The sequence below is a fragment of the Carcharhinus amblyrhynchos genome, chromosome 23, assembly GCF_965287045.1.
Source record: "Carcharhinus amblyrhynchos chromosome 23, sCarAmb.v2.hapA, whole genome shotgun sequence".
NCBI lineage: Eukaryota > Metazoa > Chordata > Chondrichthyes > Carcharhiniformes > Carcharhinidae > Carcharhinus > Carcharhinus amblyrhynchos.
Genome location: NC_137346.1, coordinates 23,594,305 through 23,614,167, shown reverse-complemented (window position 1 = coordinate 23,614,167; position 19,863 = coordinate 23,594,305). Strand labels below are relative to the sequence as shown.

The 19,863-nt window shown below is 43.1% G+C and overlaps 1 protein-coding gene across 1 annotated transcript; it reads left to right on the top strand.

Moving 5' to 3' along the window:
- Nucleotides 1–229: 229 nt before the first annotated feature.
- Nucleotides 230–15,851, top strand: aipl1 (aryl hydrocarbon receptor interacting protein-like 1). The gene is made up of 6 exons (XM_080210542.1): nucleotides 230–376; nucleotides 2,720–2,899; nucleotides 7,592–7,780; nucleotides 9,062–9,238; nucleotides 12,435–12,576; nucleotides 15,052–15,851. Exons 1-6 carry the CDS (start codon nucleotides 281–283, stop codon nucleotides 15,255–15,257), a joined length of 990 nt encoding a protein of 329 aa, XP_080066668.1. The 5' UTR covers nucleotides 230–280; the 3' UTR covers nucleotides 15,258–15,851.
- Nucleotides 15,852–19,863: the final 4,012 nt, after the last annotated feature.

Genomic DNA, 19,863 nt, shown 5'->3' with positions numbered 1-19,863 from the left:
ATATCCAAATTTCATCCCCTTGCAGCTAAATCAGAATTAAGAGGCATGCTAATTTCTTCCAGAAAATTCAGTACTACTACTAAGCGGATCAAGAATTATGTAATGGGGATATTCTTAATCAATTAGAGTGCCTTATTACGTTGCTGCTTCAAGCCATTGGCTCCCCAGCTGTTTAATCCTGTTTATAAGGCTAAGATTGCCAGGTAATCTTCGCACACTATTACGTCTTTACTGAGAGTATAAACTGCAATTCTATACCACATTCTGTTGATCACCAGTCATGGAGGAAACATATCTGGCAAATGTTGAAGGTATTAAAAAGACAATTCTCCATGGAGGAACTGGTGAGCTGCCAAAGTTTCTCACCGGATCTAAAGTAGGTTCAACTGCATTTAAGCATTATCTACTGAAAATATTAGAGCTTTCTAATATTGTCAATCTTGAATCAAAGGCAGTGTACGTACAAACATAAAAAGGGTAGATTCTTGTTGTACTGTATTGTAATGCTTTACTATTATGATGGTATTTGTTACAGTGTGTTGTAGTGTTTGGTTTAGCTCTGTTGGCTAGATGGTTGGTTAGTGATGCAGAATAATGACAACAGTGCAGATTCAATTCCAGTACCAGCTAAAGTTATCTGCAGAGGCCCTGCCTTCCCAATCTTGCCTCTTGCCTGAGGTGTGGTGGATCCTCAGGATAATATTTCCCCCTCAGAGGGGAGAACAGCCAATGGTTATCTGGGACTGCAGTAACTTTTAAAAATTGTAACTATTTTTCAGATTGATAGTATTTGCATTTTAATTTCCAAATATCAATATTACTTGATTTAATATAATTTTGGCATGATCTAGGCAGCATATTTCATTATATTCTAACAGATCAAATTTATTTTGAATCATTCTAGCAATTGAACCATAGCTTTCATTAATGGGAGTCAATCTGATATTGACGTTCTTTTAGTTAAATAGTAAAAACTTAGAACTGGAAAATGGTCGATTCTTGACCACCAAAGTACTGCAGAAATATTGTATTCTAACTTTGATGTTAAAAAGTAGTCCTATGAATTTTCGATAGATTATTACTATACGAGATGCCTGGAAACAAGTGTGTAATTATCATGGGATTTCAGTCATGTTCAGGTAATTATAATCATATAAATTTTCTATGGATGGGATTTTTCTTCCTCGCCACAGCGGATTTCACAATGGTGGGAGGTGGCATGCCATTCACTGGCAGCAGGTTCTTATGGACCCGTCATTGTTAACAATGTTTCCCATTTAACACACCCCTCACTGCTGAGAAACCCGTGGTGGGGGGTGCATCTTTGGAGGGGTTGTAAGATCCCGCCAGTGTGAATGGCAGCAAGATTTTGGCATATGTGCAATTAGGGGATAGGCAACAAATGCCAATCCCCTAATTGCCCTTTAAGTGGCTTGGTAGGCTTCTTCAGAGGGCATCTCCAAAAGTCAACCAAAGCGGTCTGGAGCCACAAGTAGGTCAGACCAAGTAAGGATGGCAGATTTTCTTCCTTAAAAGGACATTAGTGAACCCAGTTGAGTTTTAAATATGATTGATGCTGGATCCATAGCAACTTTTAATTCCAGATTTCATGAATTGAATTTAAATTCCACCAACTGGCATGTTGGGATTTGAACCCATGCCCCTAGGGCATTCACCCAGGTTTCGGGATCACTAGCCCAGTGATAGTATCACTACAGAAATCATCATCATCTCCTAGAGTTTTTGACTCACTTAAATAAATTATAATTTAAGACAGACATAGGTCCTTGATTGGTAAGGGGATCTCAGGTTATGGGGAAAAGGCGGGAGAATGGGATTGAGAAACTTATCAACCATTATTGAATGGCAGAGTAGACTTGGTCTAATTCTGCTCCTATATCTTATGGTCTTACATAGCAACTATGCCAGAACAGCACAAGGCAGCACGGTGGCACAGTGGTTAGCATTGCTGCCTTACAGTGCCAGGGATCTGGGTTCATGTCACACTATCTGTAACCTGCATGACTTGCTTGGGCTTGCAAAATCTCACTAACTGACCTGTCTGGAGACAATACACATCTCTTTAACATGTGCTTAATGCCCTCTCCGCTCACACTGTCTGTATCTTTAAGACTTGATTACCTGTAAAGACTCGCATTCCAACCATTATTTTGTAAATTTAGTTTATGTCTTTATATGCCCTGTTTGTGAACAGAATCCCACTTGCCTGATGAAGGAGCAGCACTCCGAAAGCTAGTGGCTTTTGCTACCAAATAAACCTGTTAAAATTTAACTTGGTGTTGTGAAACTTCTTACTGTGTTCAATTCCTGCCTCAGGTCAATGTCTGTGTGGAGTTTGCACATTCTCCCCATGTCTGCGTGGGTGTCCTCTGGGTGCTCCGGTTTCCTCCCACAGTCCAAAAATGTGCGGGTAAGGTTGATTGGTCATGCCAAATTGACCTTGATGTCAGGGGATTAACAAGATAAATCTGTGGGGTTAAGGGAATAGGGCCTGGGTGTGATTGTGGTCGGTATAGACTCGATGGGCCAAATGGCCTCCTTCTGCACTGTATGTTCAATATAAGTAATTGGACATGAAATTATCAACCAGGGCAGTTGCAGGGAACATGGTACCCCCATAATAGATTAAATATTATTGTTTAAAAAGCTAGAAGTTAAAAACAAACTGACTAACTGCCTTTATTCTTTGTTACAATAGGTCACATTTCATTTTCGGACCATAAAATGTGATGGAGATCGGACGGTCATCGACGACAGTAAGCAAGTTGGCAGGCCAATGGAATTCATCTACGGCAATATGTTTAAACTGGAAGTCTGGGAAATTTTAATATCGTCCATGAGGATCGGGGAGGTTGCCGAGTTCTGGTGCGATGTCATTGTAAGTGTGTCGATTTTGGGTGGGAAAGCAGTGGACTGATGGCCCGCTATCCAAAGGAAATGAAGTTCCTCAGTGTTTTGCATTAATCTTTGGATGAATAATGCCGCCTGTCACATTGCCCCGCAATCCATTTTTCTGTTTAGTCATTAATTCACATCCTTAGGCAGGAATAAGCAGATTAAGCTAAGCTGCCAACATATGGGCGCACTATACCTGCAGAAAGATGATTTACGGTCACTTAATATAGCACGGCATTCGAAAAGGTGAATGAGAACATTTTTAAAAATGCTTAAAAACCCGTACACAGATTGTTCCTGTTGGGAATAAATAATATTTCAATGATTTAAGGTTAGGGAAGTAAATCATTGCAAGTACCTTTTGTGCTTAAAATAAATCTGGGATCCTATCCAATTATCCTTTACATCAGGCGGTGTAACTTTGAGCTAGGTAACAGTTTCCAATAAAGGATTGTTTTAATTAAACTACAAGCGGGCTGAGTTGATGCGAATTTATCTAATTTTGTAAAGCCAAAGTCACAAATTAGAGTTTTTAATGTAGTGCCGCCAAGCTAGTGTGACTTGGACAGGCTATTCTTTCAGAAGGAACTATGCTTGAGTAACCTGCCAGTACTAAAATGTCAAGGCCCACACATGAAGAATGGGTGAGGAAGCAGCACTCATACATTATACTCATACACATTAGGAGGAAAGGAGAAAACTAATTGAGAAAGGAAGAGATATTTGGGGCCCACGCTCTCTGGCTGCAGGAATGCTCAAAATCCAAAATGTGTGATGTCTCACACCGGAGAGTTCTGATCTTACCCACCCCTCCCCAGTGGAGGGGCGTGAAATATGCCGTGGGATGTCAGAAAACTCATTTCAATACATTAGCATGTCATTAGCAAGCACTCTCCAAAGTTAGGTTGATTGTCCATGCTAAATTGCCCCTTAGTGACAGGGAGACTAAATATGGAAGGGTTATGGGGATGGGGCTTGGGTGGGATTATCATTGGTGCAGGCTCGACGGGCTGAACGGCCTCCTTCCGCACTGTAGGGATTCTATGATTCTATGATTCTCTGACTCTCTCCGGCATTCACCAGATTGTCAGCAGGTACTGGTGTGACATTACACTGGCACATTTACAACAGGTCTACACAAATGCGAACTGGCACCTTCACCTCCGAGAGGGATTTCAGAGGCGAATGTTCATTCAGTTGGCATCCTCCAGGGTGTTCACTGCTGATGGGGCACTGGAGAGGACTTGGGGGACACGGATACTTTCAAATCGGGGGTGGAGGTGGGGTGGTCTCAGAATTGCCATTTCGGGGAGAGGGGTCAGGAGAGGTCACTGAAGCCTTACCCTCCCTTCATGTTGGAGTACCCCCTGTTTTAAAGAGGATGTGAAGGCTGGTGTGCATGGGGAGAATGTGCACACCCTTCCTGGGTTCCTGTCCATATTGCAATTGAGGGAGTGCCTGTCCTTCCTTATTAGGGGCTGGACAGATGGTGGGAGGAGTTGGAAACAAGAGGCTGAGCACTGGGGTGCCTGAGTTACATGGGTGGGGTCCCATGAGAGGCCAGGCTGTCAGGGCAGAATGGGAGATTCAGGGATGTGGATTTTCAGCTGGGAGGTGCTCACCAGTGACTGACCCAGAAGCCTGTCTATGTCATGGGCCCACTGAGGTGTAAGTGTCTGCCCTCGTGCTGGGCGTGGGTGATGAGGTTGGAGAAGTCCCTCTCTGAATTGCTGGAATCCGGATGATAACATAAGAACATAAGAACATAAGAAATAGGAGCAGGAGTAGGCCATCTAGCCCTTCGAGCCTGCCCCGCCATTCAATAAGATCATGGCTGATCTGTCGTGGCTCAGTTCCACTTTCCCGCCCTCTCCCCATAACCCTTAATCCCCTCTCTTATCAAGAACCCATCAACCCGCTTCTTAAAAATATTTAGCGAGGCAGCCTCCACCACTTCAACGGGCAGAGAATTCCAGAGATTCACCACCCTTTGAGTGAAGAAGTTCCTCCTCAACTCCGTTCTAAACCGCCTCCCCTTTATCTTGAGGCTGTGCCCCCTAGTCCTACTGTCTTTTTTGATCCAGGGTGCATGAGATTCCCAGAACCATAGAATCCCTACAGAAGGAGGCCATTCAGCTAATCGAGTCTGTACTGACCACAATCCCACCCAGGTTCTATTCCTGTAATTCCACACATTTACCCTACTAATCCCCCTAACACTAAGGGGCAATTTAGCATGGCCAATCAACCTAACCCTCACATCTTTGGACTGTAGGAGGAAACTGGAGGACCTGGAGGAAACTGCGCAGACACTGGGAGAATTATAAACTCCGCACAGAGAATGACCCAAGGCTGGAATTGAACCTGGGGCGCCCTGGTGCTGTGAGGCAGCAGTGCTAACCGCTGTGCCACTGTGGTCTGGCCTGTTCTACTGGCTCGCTTGCAAGAGAAGGGTCATGGATCAGTGCATTACAGGAGATATAGAGGGAACATTGATTATTCACTTGAGACTTGAGGAATGACAACATATGTGTTGAGGTTTCTTCTGTTTCTCTGCTGTCCCATTTCATCAGTTGTGCAGGCACGCTCTTCCTCTTCCCTGGTCAGGTCAAGGACTCGCTCTCCAAAATGTGTGGGGGTTCTCAGCTCGGGCATGACACCAGCTGGCTGCACCCACTCACGCCGGTTGTGGTTACGTCTTTCCTGCAGTGACACAGAGAGGGAGCGTGTAGGTGGGAGTGTTGACATTAAGATGCTGTGAAGGTGTGGCAGGCATGGGGCTTAGGTGGAAGCTGGAGTGTGAGGAGCATAGCAGCTATTGGGGGAACATGGTGATTGTGGGAGGAAGGTGGAACCTGGTGCCTGGTGTTGGCAAAGGCTAAGGTGGCTGAGTGGGAGAAAGGGTTTGGGGTGCGAGGGCGTCCGCTCGGAGACTGGGGTTGGTTCACTTATCCTGGCTGAGGAAAGAGAATCATTCATCTTCACCCAACACTGCTGCCCCATCTTCTTCTGGATTGCGCTTGCACTCACCAGGGTGGGGCTGGTGACCCCGCTGGGAGGCTGCCTCCTGGAGTAGGGAGTAAATATGTCCCACCGGTACTCCAATCCATCCACGTTCTGGTCAGGGCCCTATCTGAAAAGCACGGTTCTGCCATCCCCTGCAGTTGTTCTGGAACAAGTACTGGGGAGTCATTTATATCAAGATCTCCAGTAATTGCAGCAGTTAAATCTTTACAGGATCAGAGGGAATGCACTGCTAGAGAAGCGTGAAACTCGGGCACAAAAATGATCAATAATGAGGCATAAGATTTGGTCTGAAAACACGCTGATTCTGTCAACAGGTTACACTCAGTTTTTCACGCCAGAAGCAACAAGATTTCACCCAATATTTCTCAAAAAATCATGCACTGTAAAGAGTATTGTGAATGTACTCCAAAGCTGACCACTCAATGGAAGTTTTCTTCCTGACCCACCTTTAATTTCAGTTGACCTTATACCTCAGTCACCAAGACGATATACATCAGTTTTCTCAGGCGTTCATTGTTGCTCTCTTATGCTGGCCACTAACAAATGCACAAATACATCAACACGTACATCTTCATGGAATCCTTGCAGTGCAGAAGAGGCCATTTGGCCCATCGAGTCTGCACCAACTCTCTGACAGAGTATCTTACCAAGACTGTCTCCCCTGCCCTATCCCTGTAAACCCTCACATTTTCCATGGCTAATCCATCGAACCTACACATTGAGAGAAATCTTACAATCTCATCCTGTCTGACTTTTGGCGAGGCAAGGAAACAAGATCGAGTGGGAGGCAAATTTACTTACCTTAACCACTTCGCTATCTGAAGTTCTTCCCTGTGAGAATCACTCATGGTCCCCACCAAGGGAGACCAGACATGGTGGCTTCACTGGAGGAATCAGAGGCCATTGAAGCCCCCAGGTGATCAAGGCCTGGGACACCCTGGCAGTGACAACCAGGCACCATGACAGTGCAAGGGACAGGGCCAAGAGGGTGGAACGTAGGCGCGGAGCAGAAGCGACGGAACTCTGCAGGGGGGAAATCAGTTGGGGGAGTGGTGCAGTCGGTGGGAAAGGGGTCCTGATGTCAAATAGTTCTTCCAGAACCATTCCTAACAGTACTTTACAGATGAACTGTTGTGCCAAATGAAACAGATCTAGGATATTCACATCCAAAGCCTAAAATCATGTATTTTGCAGAACAGTAATACACCTAGCCAGGTAATCTTGAACTCACAAGTCTGAAGGTTGTCTACGATACGAGTATGGCTGGCTCTCGCTGGCCAAATTGATATTCTATTTCTTATTAGTAATTGCCGATTGTGTGATGTTCCATGCTGTGATACAAACTGCTTCATTCATTATAAATGCACCCTGTAGGGGTGATCAGATTGGATCGCCTCTGGTTGCTCATCAATAACTCAGTGCTCAATAATATAAACTTGTCTGCAATATGGAAAATTAAAGGTGGAAATTTTCAATGTCCTTTGTAGTAGAGTTTTGTGATATGTTTTGTTTTGAAATGTTTCCTGGTAAAACAGCTTCTGCTAATTTCTGGCTTCTGTCGAATGTCTCCTTTTTTTATTGTATTTTACTGCCTGTGAAAATTGTTTAAAAGTATTAAAACCAGGACAATTGTTCCTCTCCACACCAGCACACCGGTCTGTATCCAACTGTAGCCAAGAGCCTGCGTTTGATCGTCGAAGGAAAAGACCCAACAGATTGGCACGTTCATACCTGTGGTCTCGCCAATATGTTTGCCTATCACAGCCTGGGATACGATGATCTGGATGAATTGCAGAAAGAACCTCAACCACTTATCTTTGTTATTGAGCTGCTGAAGGTTAAGCTTGTTCTATGTACTTTTAACCTCTTACATGACAATCAAACACGAGTGGTAAAGTTAGTCCTTTCGGTAGATTATTTGATCTTTCTTCCTCTTTTTCAGTAAAGCTCTCCCTTATTCCCTTGTGACTTGTTTAATCTTTCTGGACAAGAAAGGAATGGGACAATGACATTGCTTCCTGTTCCAATGCCAGTTTTTTCAGACATCCATCAGAAAGATTTTGGGTGAGATTCTTTGGCCTCCCAGCCACCTGTTTTCTGCTGGAGGGAGGTGGCGCGTTGCTTGCTAGCAGTGGGATTCTCCAGTCCTGGTGCTGTCAATGGGAGCTCCCACTGATGTCACCCCACTCCAGCAGGAAACTCATGGGTGGGAATGTGTTACTGGTGGGGCTGGAGAATCCCACTGGCATGAATGGCTGGAGAATTTTGGCCTTTGTCAAGACCAAACCTTGTTGAGATATCTGAGAAAGCCTGGACTGAGACAGAACAAGTTTTTTTGTGGCCAGTTGCAACTGGCGCAGTAAGAAAACTTTTTTTTAATATAGAATCCTTACAGTGAAGAAGGAGACCATTTGGCCCATCCACCCTACAGCAACTCTTACCAAGGTCTATCCATAACCTCACGTATTTACCTCGCTGTTCCCCCTAACTTATATATCTTGAGACACTAAGGGGCAATTTAGCATGGCCAATCCATCTAACCTCCATATCTTTGGAGTGTGGAAGGAAACCTGAGCACCTAGAGAAAACGCATGGAGACACGGGGAGAACTCGCAAACTCCACAGTCACCTAAGTTTGGGTTGCTGGCACTGTGAGGCAGCAGTGCTAAGCGCTGTGCCACCCTGCCACAGTAGAAGATGGGTGGAGATGGATTTTGGATGCAGTTTAGATTCACTGTGATTGTCAAGTTATGGGAAGAAGCAGGGTTAGGCTATTTACCCTCTGTAATTTTCAGTAACCGAGAAAGACATTTGCAGATGAAAAAAGTTAGAGAATCATTTTTGATGATCCAATTAGTTAATCAACGAACTGTGTCGGTCAAAGTTGACATAGAAATATTGAATTAGAAATGTAGAAATTTATAATGAGCAAAATGGTGTGACCTGAAGTGGCCCAAAATGGAGAAATGAAATGCATGCCACGTAATTTTAAGATCAAAGGTGGATCTTATAATTCACGACTCAAATCAATAACAAAATATGCTTTTGGCTTGCTTGCTTTGCAAATAACAATTGTTGCATATTGTGGAAAAATAAATGCATTTTTAAACAATTTTAGATCGAATCGCCAAGCGCTTACAAACGCGAAACATGGGCCATGAACGATGATGAGAAAATTAAAGCTGTACCACTTCTGCACGGAACCGGGAACAAACTGTTTAAACTTGGCAGATATTCTGATGCATTGGCAAAATATCGGGAGGCCGTTATCTGCTTAAAGAATCTACAAGTAAAGGTATCTAATATCCCTGAGTTGATATATCGCAATGATTTGCAGTTAACATGTTGCTTTGTCCATTCCCATTGGTTCCCAAATATCATTTGTTACATCCTGAGTGCTGATGGCATGGTTTGCTATTGGTTTACAGTTACTGAAGTCAGCAAGGCTAAAAGGTGACCTATCAATGTAGATAACCTAAGGGAACTTATGCAGGTTTGTGACAGCAATTTTCCAACTGCCTCAGTGCAGTGCTCCTCTGATTTAGATTGGGAACTCTCTCCCTGTGGCACAACCTTTCCTGGTACGTCTGCTGGACACTAATCTGAGCATTGATATCTGCTGCTATGACATAGTTGCATGATGTGCCATTAGACACTTGGGCAGGTGGAGCTGCTATCAATGCAACATGCGCGCCTGCTTGCTACAATCGAACAGCCTGGCTTTCTGACACAAGTATCCAGGTGACCAAACCCCACATGGTTGGGCTTGCACTCCAGAACTGAAGACTCCAAATTCAACTGCAGATTTCAAGTCCCATTAAGTTTAAAGAGCATTTCTCAGGATGTGGCATTGCTGACGAGGTTGCTAGTTTATAGATTTCCTTAGTTGCCCTCACAATGATCCGTACAGTGCAGAAAGAGGCCACTCGGCCCATCAAGTATGCACTGACAACAATCCCACCCAGGCCCTATCTCCGTAACCCCAAGTATTTATCCTTCTAATCTCTTTGATACTAAGGAGCAATTTAGCATGACCAATAAATCTTTTTTTGAACCACTGTGGTCCTCATGGTGAATAGGCTCCTGCAACGTCACTGGGTCAAAATCCTGGGTAGAATTCTGGGATTTTGACCCAGTGATAATAAAGTGTATGTCCAGGGCAGGATGATGAGCGACTCGGTAGTGATATCCTTGCTCTACCAGGTGGCCCTGTTCTTCCAGGTGTTGGTGCTTAAGGATTTTGGAAGTTTTGGGCCAAGTTAGGCTTGATGATTCTTTTTAGTGAAATCTTATTGCCAACCACACAAACATGCCAGAAGCTACAAAAATGTCAGATATGAAAGCTTAACCTGAATAATTCTTAAATAATGGGACAGTGCCATGCAGAAGTTCCGGATTTCAAGCCAAATGGATATGGTTCAAGTCATAATAATGTGTTCATGGTAATATGTACATGGAATTGGAGTAGGCCATTCTGCCCCTCAAGCCTGATCCGCTATTTAATAAGATCATGGCTGATCTGACAGTAAGCTCAACTCTGCAGCCTGTCTACCCCCAATAAGCTTTCATCCCCTTAATTACCAAAAATCTATCCACATCTACCTTCAAAAAATTCAAAGACTCTGCTCCCACTGCCTTTTCAGCAAGAGAGTTCCAAAGACTCATGACCCTCTGAGTGAGAACATTTCACCTCATCTCCATTTTAAATAGGCAACCCTTTACTTTTAAACAGTGACCTAATATTTCTGGGTTCTCCCACAAGTGGAAACATCCTCTCCACATCCACCCTGTCAATACTTCTCAGGATTTGATATATTTCAATCAAGTCGCCTCTTACTCTTCCAAACTCCAGTGGGTACAAACTTGTCCAACCTTTCCTCATAAGACAATTCATCCATTCCAGATATCAGTCTAGTAAACCTTCTGGTCAATGCTTCTAATGTATTTACATCCTTTCTTAAATAAGGTGACCAGTACTGTACACAGTCCTCCAAGTGTGGTCTCACTAGTGCTCTGTGTAACTGAAGCATAACCTGCCTATTTTTGTATTCAAATCCCCTTGCAATAAATGATAACATTCCATTACTTTCCTAATTACTTGTTGTACCTGCATACTAGCGTTTTGTGATTTATGCACTGGGACACGCAGATCCCTCTGTACCTTAGAGCCCTGAATTCTCTCACTAATTAGATAATATGCTTCTTTTTTTTTAATTCTTCCTTCCAAAATGGAAAATTTCACATTTTCGCACATTATTTTCCATTTGCCAAATCTTTCCCCACTCACTTAACCTAGCTTAAACTTACAGTCTCCTAACGTCCCCTTCACAAATTACTTTCTTATCTATCTTTGTCATCAGTGAGTTTGGCAACCGTGCCTTCATCCAAGTCATTTAAAGTTTAAAGCTTATTTATTAAAGTCACAAGCAGGCTTATATTAATGAAGTTACTGTGAAAATCCTCTGGTCGCCACACTTCTGCGTCTGTTTGTGTACACTGAGGGATAATTTAGCACGGCCAATGCACCTAACCAGCATGTCTTTTGGACTGTGGGAGGAAATTGGATTATCCTGAGGAAACACATGCACACATGGGGAGAATGTGCAAACTCCTCACAGACATTGACCTAATCCAGGACAAGGAAAGATAGTTAACTCCTGTCAACGTCCATCACGCCTCCTGTAACTAAATATGTTACCCTCTTGTTAGAGGCTTAGTGGCCATGGGATGGCTCATAGCCAAAGCATTCTGCTTCAATTCCCCACCCTATTACCAACACTTGCTTCTTTGTTTTTTTAAATTCATTTATGGGACATGGGCGTCACTGGCTGGCCAGCATTTATTGCTCATCCCTAGTTGTTTGTGAGCTGCCTTGTTGAACAACTGAGAGACTTACTAGGCCATTTCCGAGGGCAGTTGAGAGTCAGCCACATTGTTGTGACTCTAAAGTCACATGTAGGCCAGACCAGGTAAGGAAGGCAGATTTCCTTCCCTAAAAGACATTAGTGAACCGGATGGATCTATCCGACGATTGACTATGGTTTCATGGTCATCAGTAGATTCTTAATTCCAAATATTTTTTATTGAATTCAAATTCCACCATCTACCATGGCAGGATTTGAACCCCAGTTCCCCAGAACATTAGCTGAGTTTCTGGATTAAAAAAATGTTTATTTATTAGTCACAAGTTGGCTAACATTAACACTGCAATTCAGTAACTGTGAAAATCCCCTAGTTGCCACACTCCATGCCCAGGTCATCATCTCTCCTTTGTGTTTGATAACTTAGAGATTGCATTATAAATTGCACCATAATGTATGTACAATTACTTTACAGTGCAATATACATCCAAATGTGATCATGAATTGAAAGCTTTAGGGAATAAATAATAGGTGCTGTATTTCATGTTCCCAATCATTAGAGGCCTCCATAATATAAAGCAATAGTAATTAAACAAGATGTTGGAGAATAACTTCTATCTTTGATATTAGCAAAAGCCCTGGGAGGTTCAATGGCTCAAATTGGAGAAGATGATTGTCACATTAGTTCTCAACTACTGCCAGTGTCTTTTGAAGATGGAAGAATACTATGAAGTGCTGGAGCAAACGACTGATATTCTCAACAGACATCCAGGTATGGGCAAATCACCAAGGTAAGATACTGCTCTTCAAGTTGGCACTACACCTTGCAGCGTAACATTAAGAACACTTAAACTTTCCAATGATACAATTCATAAAACTGGACTGAGTCTTTTTTACAATGAATGACATTAGCCCTTAATTTGGCCGTCATGTGCCTGTGTTCCATGGAAGTTCAAGGAGAGTTTGGCACTGAGGGTGGAATTGGGATGGGAACTTTATTACCGAGATACACCTTTTACAACATTTAAAGCCTTACCACTTCTCCCACAATGGCACGTTGGCACAATGGTTAGCACTGCTGCCTCACAGCACCAGCAACTCAGGTTTGATTCCCAGCTTCAGTGACTGCCTGTGTGGAGTTTGCACACTCTCCCTGTGTCTGCTTGGGTTTCCTCCAGGTGCTCTGGTTTCCTCCCATAGTCCAAAGATGTGTGGGCTTGGTTGATTGGCCATGCTAAATTGTGCTTCAGTGTGCTGGGAAGTGTAGGTTAGGTGGTTTAGTGGGGTAAATATGCAGGGTGACGGGATAGGGCCTGGATGGGATTGTTGTCAGTGCAGACTCAATGGGCTGAATGGCCTCCTTCTGCACTATAGAGCTTCTATGATGGCCTCACAGTGCCAAGGATCTAGGTTCAATTCTGGCCTCGGGTGAATGTGTGGAGCTTGCATGTATCTCTGTGGGTTTTCTCCAGGTGCTCCGGTTTCCAAAGATAGTCATGCACAATTGCCCCTCGGTGTCAGGATTATTAGTAGGATAAATCCATGGGGTTACGGGGATAGGGGCTGGGTGGGATTGTTGTCGATGCAGGCTCGATGGGCTGAATGGTCTCTTACTGCACTGTAGGGATTCTATGATTCTCAGTTTCATTTCAAAGAGACATAATTCTCATAATTTTTCACCATCATACACATTGGCTAAGTGTAGGAATGTACGAACAGAAGAATAGAAGCCATTTAGCGCTTTGAGCCTGCTCCACCACTTGCTACGGTTGTTACTGATGTGAGTTTTAACTTTACTTACCATCTTGGTTACATCCTCCTCATCATCATTGTTCGAAATGTTCAATTGACCCAACCTCAACAGCTTCATGTTCCAAACTTCCACTACCCTTTGAGTGATTACTGACATCGCCTCCAATTTCAAGCCATGTGTTTATTTATGATACCAGAAATTTATTATAGAACATACAGTAAAACATTGATTTATATCTTTAACGATTCTGAGTTGCCAAGGTGAATATAAGATGAATGATGCAGTGTTCCTTTGGCCAAGCAGATTTCAGGACTAGGGCTCGTTGTAATTTTAAAGAATCAAATCTCACTACTTCTGACCAGTGAAATCCTGGTGACCACAGACCCTCAGCCAGTCAGGGTCCAGATATTTATATTATTTTTGATTTGATGGATCAAGAAAGGAATTAATCAGGTTCTGTCGCAAAACCATTTTCGTGGCATGCAGCTGCCATTGTCATCCCTTTCTGCCCTTGAATATCTACCAACTAGAAGGGCAACAGCAATTGGATCAGAGGAACACCACTGCCTCTAAGATCCCCACATACTATCTTTAAAGAAGGTGAGAGGCATATAGAGGAAACAAACTGAAGAAAGATTCACAGAATGAGGAAGGGCAAAACAGTGAGAACAGGAGTCAGCGAGAGACATCAACCAACATCAAACATTTCGATTTAGGAGTGGCATAGTGGCACAGTTGTTAGCACTGCAGCCTCACACAACCAGTGACCCAGGTTTGGTTCTGGCCTGGGTGACTGTCCACGTGGAATTTACACATCCGCTCTGTGTCTGGGTGGGTTTCCTCTGGGTGCTCTGGTTTCCTTCCACAGTCCAAAGATGTGCACGTTGGTTGAGTTGGCCATTCTAAATTGCCTGTTAGTGTCCCAAGATGTGTAGATTTGGGGCAAACGTGTAAGGTTACCGGGATGGGGTAGGCCTCTTATGATGCCCTTTTGGAGAGTCGGTGCAGACTCAATGTGGAGGCCAGGTCATTGAGTGACTTTAAGGCAGAGATAGATAGGTTCTTGATTAATAAGGGGATCGGGGTTATGGGAGAATGGGGATGAGAAAAATATCAGCCATGATTGAATGGCACAGCAGACTCGATGGGTTGAGTGGCCTAATTTTGCTCCTATGTCATATGGTCTTATCTTATGGTCAATGGGCCAAATGGCCTCCTTCTGCAGTGTAGAGATTCTATGATTTCGGACACAGAGAAAGAGATGAATACAAAAATACAGCATTTGTGAACATTAAACTGAAAGAACATGGAGACTGTAATCTTATTTTTATCTACTGGAGCTCAGCTGGTATCTCTTATGCCTTATAATTCCTCGCTTGATTTGCTTAAAACCGTGTATAAATGTCGCTGAACCTCTTCAAATTGCTACCAAGTCTGCAGTGTAATTTTATTCCATCTTTCACCATCTCGTGTGTGTGTATCATTCTTTAACAGGTACCGTAAAAGCTTACTTTCTGAGGGGCAAAGCTCATGCTGAGGTGTGGAATAAAGATGAGGCCAAAGCAGACTTTGAAAAAGTACTAGAATACGATAGGGGAATGACCAAGGCGGTGAAAAAAGAACTCATGATCCTTGATTGCAGAATGAGGGATAAGGAAGAGGAAGAGAAGCTACAATTTAAAAGGATGTTTCACAAGTGAATTTGTCGTGTCGGCGAAACGTTATGATGAATCATTGGAATCAATTAAATACTACAGATTGGAGTTGATGTCTTTTCTGGGGTGCAAGGGTCGGGGGGGCTTTCCTCAAACTGGGCTGTTTTTATCTTGTATTAAAAAAAACCTTGTTGCATGATGAAGCCATTGTAAACATGGAGGTGTCACAACACAGTTTACATAAAGTAATATTTAAAAAATATTGCTGGGCAATGTGTAAATGGAAAGAACTATGGCAGTCAGGGACAGAGAGTACCTGCTAAGTTAGGCTTATGTCAAGGTGTCACCCATAATGATCCCTAAAAGAGATTTATTCCTTTCTTGTGATTGTCATGTTAGAATGTAACTGGTGACAACTTTGTATTGGATGTAATGTGACCAATGGTAACAAGCTGTAAGGGTCAGCTGACCCAGTAAACTATGGAACCAATTACAGAATGATGTGATGGTCAACTGACCAGCTGACTCACGATAAATAAGAACCTGTTGGGAATTGTGGGGAGCTGAGATTGGCCCAGGGTGAGGCCCCAAATTTGGAATAATGATGTTTCTTTATTAAACCCTTTCTTTGATTTATAAGTTGGAGTAAGTTTTGTTATATTTTTATTGTCTGCGTTTGAAGAATTCCTTCTGAAGAAACATGTCACATGTGAGGCAGTCAAAGTAAATGCTTATGCTTGTTTCCGTAGCTAGTTTTTCCAGGAACTGGTTGCCAGACGCTGTCACTGGTGAGGCACCACTCCAAATCTACCTTGGCAGACACTCTCCTGCTCTTATTAGGCTAGTAATCAACCTGTTTGGCTGTATCTTCCATAGCCATCTGGAGTGGCACTCAAACCAAGAATTTCTGGCCCTGGGGCAGGAGCTCTACTCACTGCACCACAGGACACATAAGTAATGTTATCTGATGTATAGGCTGTTCTCAAAACACTCTTAAAATCGCGGGTGGGATTTTCTGGCCACGTTCCCCCCCCACCCAACTCCCTCCCCAACTGCAAAATCCTGCTTGAGGTCAATGGACCTTTGCATAGTCTGCTCCACGTCCGCTACGGTTCCTTTGGCAGACAGGACAGGAAAACTCCCCCTCCAGTCTTTGAAATGAAATGTAAAGTGGATTGAAGATCCTCAAAAAAAGAGCCTACAATAATTGTAATAAAAGCAATGATATGTTTCAAAAGCTCACCTAACAGATCTTGTACTATAACCTCCTGTTATAAGGTTGGGAGAATTGCACCAAGAGAAAGGAAAGAAAATGGATGAATAATAAAATGTACCAATGTGTAACCTGGTGGATAGAATGTATTCAGCAAGATTTGATTCAGGATTGAGAATAACTGCTTTGTTTTAACCCTGAAAATACATATCCCCTTCTCATTCGCCATTGTTTCCACCATGTGTGATCTTAAACCAATTATCCATAGAATACAAGTACACACCATTAGATACACCAGAGTATAACTCAAGTAGTAAATAATACTAGGCCCACTGCAGTGGCACAGTGGTTAACACTACTGCCTCACAGTGCCAGGGACCCATGTTTGATTCGTGACATGGGTCACTGTCTGTGTGGAGTTTGCACATTCTCCCCGTGTCTGCGTGGGTTTCCTCCGGGTGCTCTGATTTTCTCCAGCAGTACAAAGGACGTGCATTGGCCGTGCTAACTTCTCCCTCAGTGTAGCCGGAGTGTGGTGACCAGGGGACGTTCACAGGAACTTCATTGCAGTGTTAATGTAAGCCTTCTTGTGACACTAATAAATAAATGACAGTGGTATAATTGTACAGTCACTTGACACATAAGCGGGATTACAAGAACATGCAGGTTTGTGGAGTAATGCATGTGGATAATCACAGGTTATTAAATGGTCAAATTTCACCCATCCCACCCGTTGCGGGAATTGTAGTGGGCAATGCAGAAAATTAGGTGGACCATTTAAAGATCTATTGAGTTCGGATGGGAATTTCCGGGCTTGTGGTGTGCACGGCCACAGAGTCCTGCCCATAGGGCTTTGTAGGAAATTCCCACTTTTTACAAAAAAGTGAAGGAAGAGTTTAAATAAGTAAATTGACTGAGCATTTGCCAACCTAATACATTAAAAAGAAAAGTACTTAAATCAACTGTGAAGAGCTTTTGGGGAAATCATGATATAAATTATTTTTAAAACATGGTTTAGCAGAAACAGGTCAAAGAATCACATTCGGTAACACACGCATAAAGCAAACACACCAACCAAACTCTCTTTTCTCGTATACCTTGCTATTGCTGTCAGCGAGAATGGAGAATTTGATGCTCGGCCAAAACTCCATCCATTGCAGCAGGACTGGAGAATCCCAGCCACCGGTGAGGTCAGAGAATTCCGGCCACTATTTCACCAACAAATAAAAAGTTAAGGGGACACTGAAATGTCTCCACTGAAAGTTGAATAAAGGGACAAATCTGGGACTCAATATAGGCACAATCCTTTTCTGGACAAAGGATCTCAGCTGCTGAGGCTTTATACAATTCTAATCGGAAATGCCCAGAGCAATTCCAGGAGAGATTGATTAATCTTTAATCTTTGTTCCCAGTTCCCGGGATGGCCAGGGAACCAAGCTCGATTCCCAGCTTGGGTCACTGTCTGTGTGGAGTTTGCACATTCTCTCCATGTCTGCATGGGTTTCCTCATCCCACATTCTGAAAGATGTGCCAGTTAGGTGCATTGACCCGGACTGTGACGACTAGGGAAATTTTACAGTAACTTCATTGCAGTGTTAATGTAAGCCTTACTGGTGACTTTTAAATAAACTTTAGAAATAAGCAGTTCAACTGGCTGAGTTGAGAAAGATAATGCTACAGTTGAACAATTAATCACCAATTACTGCATGTGAATGGATCATGCTTTTCTGGACTTCTGTGCTTATAAAAGCAGGCATTTGCATTCCTCTCTCTGTGCTGTAAAAAGTTATTTATTTAACTTTGATTATTACAATAGAACTATTTCAGCTCAGTAAATAAACAGGGAGTAGTCCCACAAACTGTCAGAATTGTGCATTTACCCCGTTAATTTATATCTGTGTGGCTGGCAGTGCAATATAAGGTGCTCTTCATTTATGCTTGCAGTAGTATCTACATAATAAATGTATCTGTGGGTGAGCTGCATCAAGAAATAATCTCATTTCATGATTAGGATCAATGGTGTATAGCAAAACAATTAAAGCAAATGTGACAGGTGGTTCTTTGAAAATGGGTTGAATTACATTGAGGCAAAGAATGAGATGGAAAGATGCAGCTTCTACAATGAAAAGTTAATGTAAAATCTGGGGATCAGAGCATTTTCCTTTTTGTTTAATGACTGATGCATCTTCTAGTGCTTTTCATTCAAAAATTATTCATTTATCCACTTTTCCGGTGCATTTGTCCAATCTACAAGCTGCGTTTATGTTCCACGCCTTCCCCCCCTCACTTCCTCCCCCACTCCCGAATCTTTAACCACTGTCCTTGTCACACGATCACAAAGTCACAAGACAGATACAGATGATGAATGCTCATCCTTAGCTCATCCATCTGGAACAAGCCTAAGGTCCCCTCATCAAGCCAAACTGTACCACGCACACCAGGTTTCAGGAAATCATCTACACAGAAACATGATGCAGAACATAATCAGAACTAATTAGGATGCGACAATAAGAAGTGACTTTTTCCAAACTGAGTGACTGGGTTGCCCTGTTACAAAGGCATCATTAGCTTCTTCAGACAGCAGTCAAATGATGACTAATGATTCAGTGTTAACTCGAACTATTCTTGCAGGGTTACCATACTCAAATGTTTCAAATGTTTTTGAGTAACTATTAACCCAGCAATGTCTGATTTTGACTCATAATAATTTTCTTACTTTTTTTTGTTAGACAGCTCCGTCATACTGCTAGCGCACTGGGGTCTCAGGTTTTTGGCAGCATGGTGGTACAGTGGTTAGCACTCCTGCCTTACAATGAGAGGGACCTGGGTTTGATTCCCAGCTTGAGTTGCTATCTGCGCAGAGTTTGCCCATTCTCCCTGTGTTTGCGTGGGTTTCCTCTGGGTGCTCCAGTTTCCTCCCACAGTCCGAAAGACATGCTGGTTAGGTGCATTGGCCGTGCTGTATTCTCTCTTAATATACCTGAATAGGTATCGGAGTGTGGCGATTAGGAGATTTTCACAGTTCCTTCATTGAAGTATTAACTTGTGACACTAAGAAATAAACTTTACTCACATGGTATCACCAGGGCGGCGCAATGGTTAGCACTGCTACCTCACAGCACCAGGGATCCGGGTTTGATTCCCGGTTTGGGTCATTGTCTGATTGGAGATTACATGTTCTCCCTGTGTCTGTGTGGGTTTCCTCTGGGCGCTCTGGCTTCCTTCCACAGTCCAAAGATGTGTGGGTTAGGTTGATTGGCCCTGTTAAATCGACCCTAGTTTCAGAGGGATTAGCAGAATAACTTTGCGGGGATAGGTGGGATTGTTGCTGGTGCAGGTTTGATGGGCCGAATGGCCTCCTTCTGTACTGCAGAGAGTCTATGACATATTTCTGATGCACTTCTGGTAACTATTAACCCTTCTGATTCATTATCACTT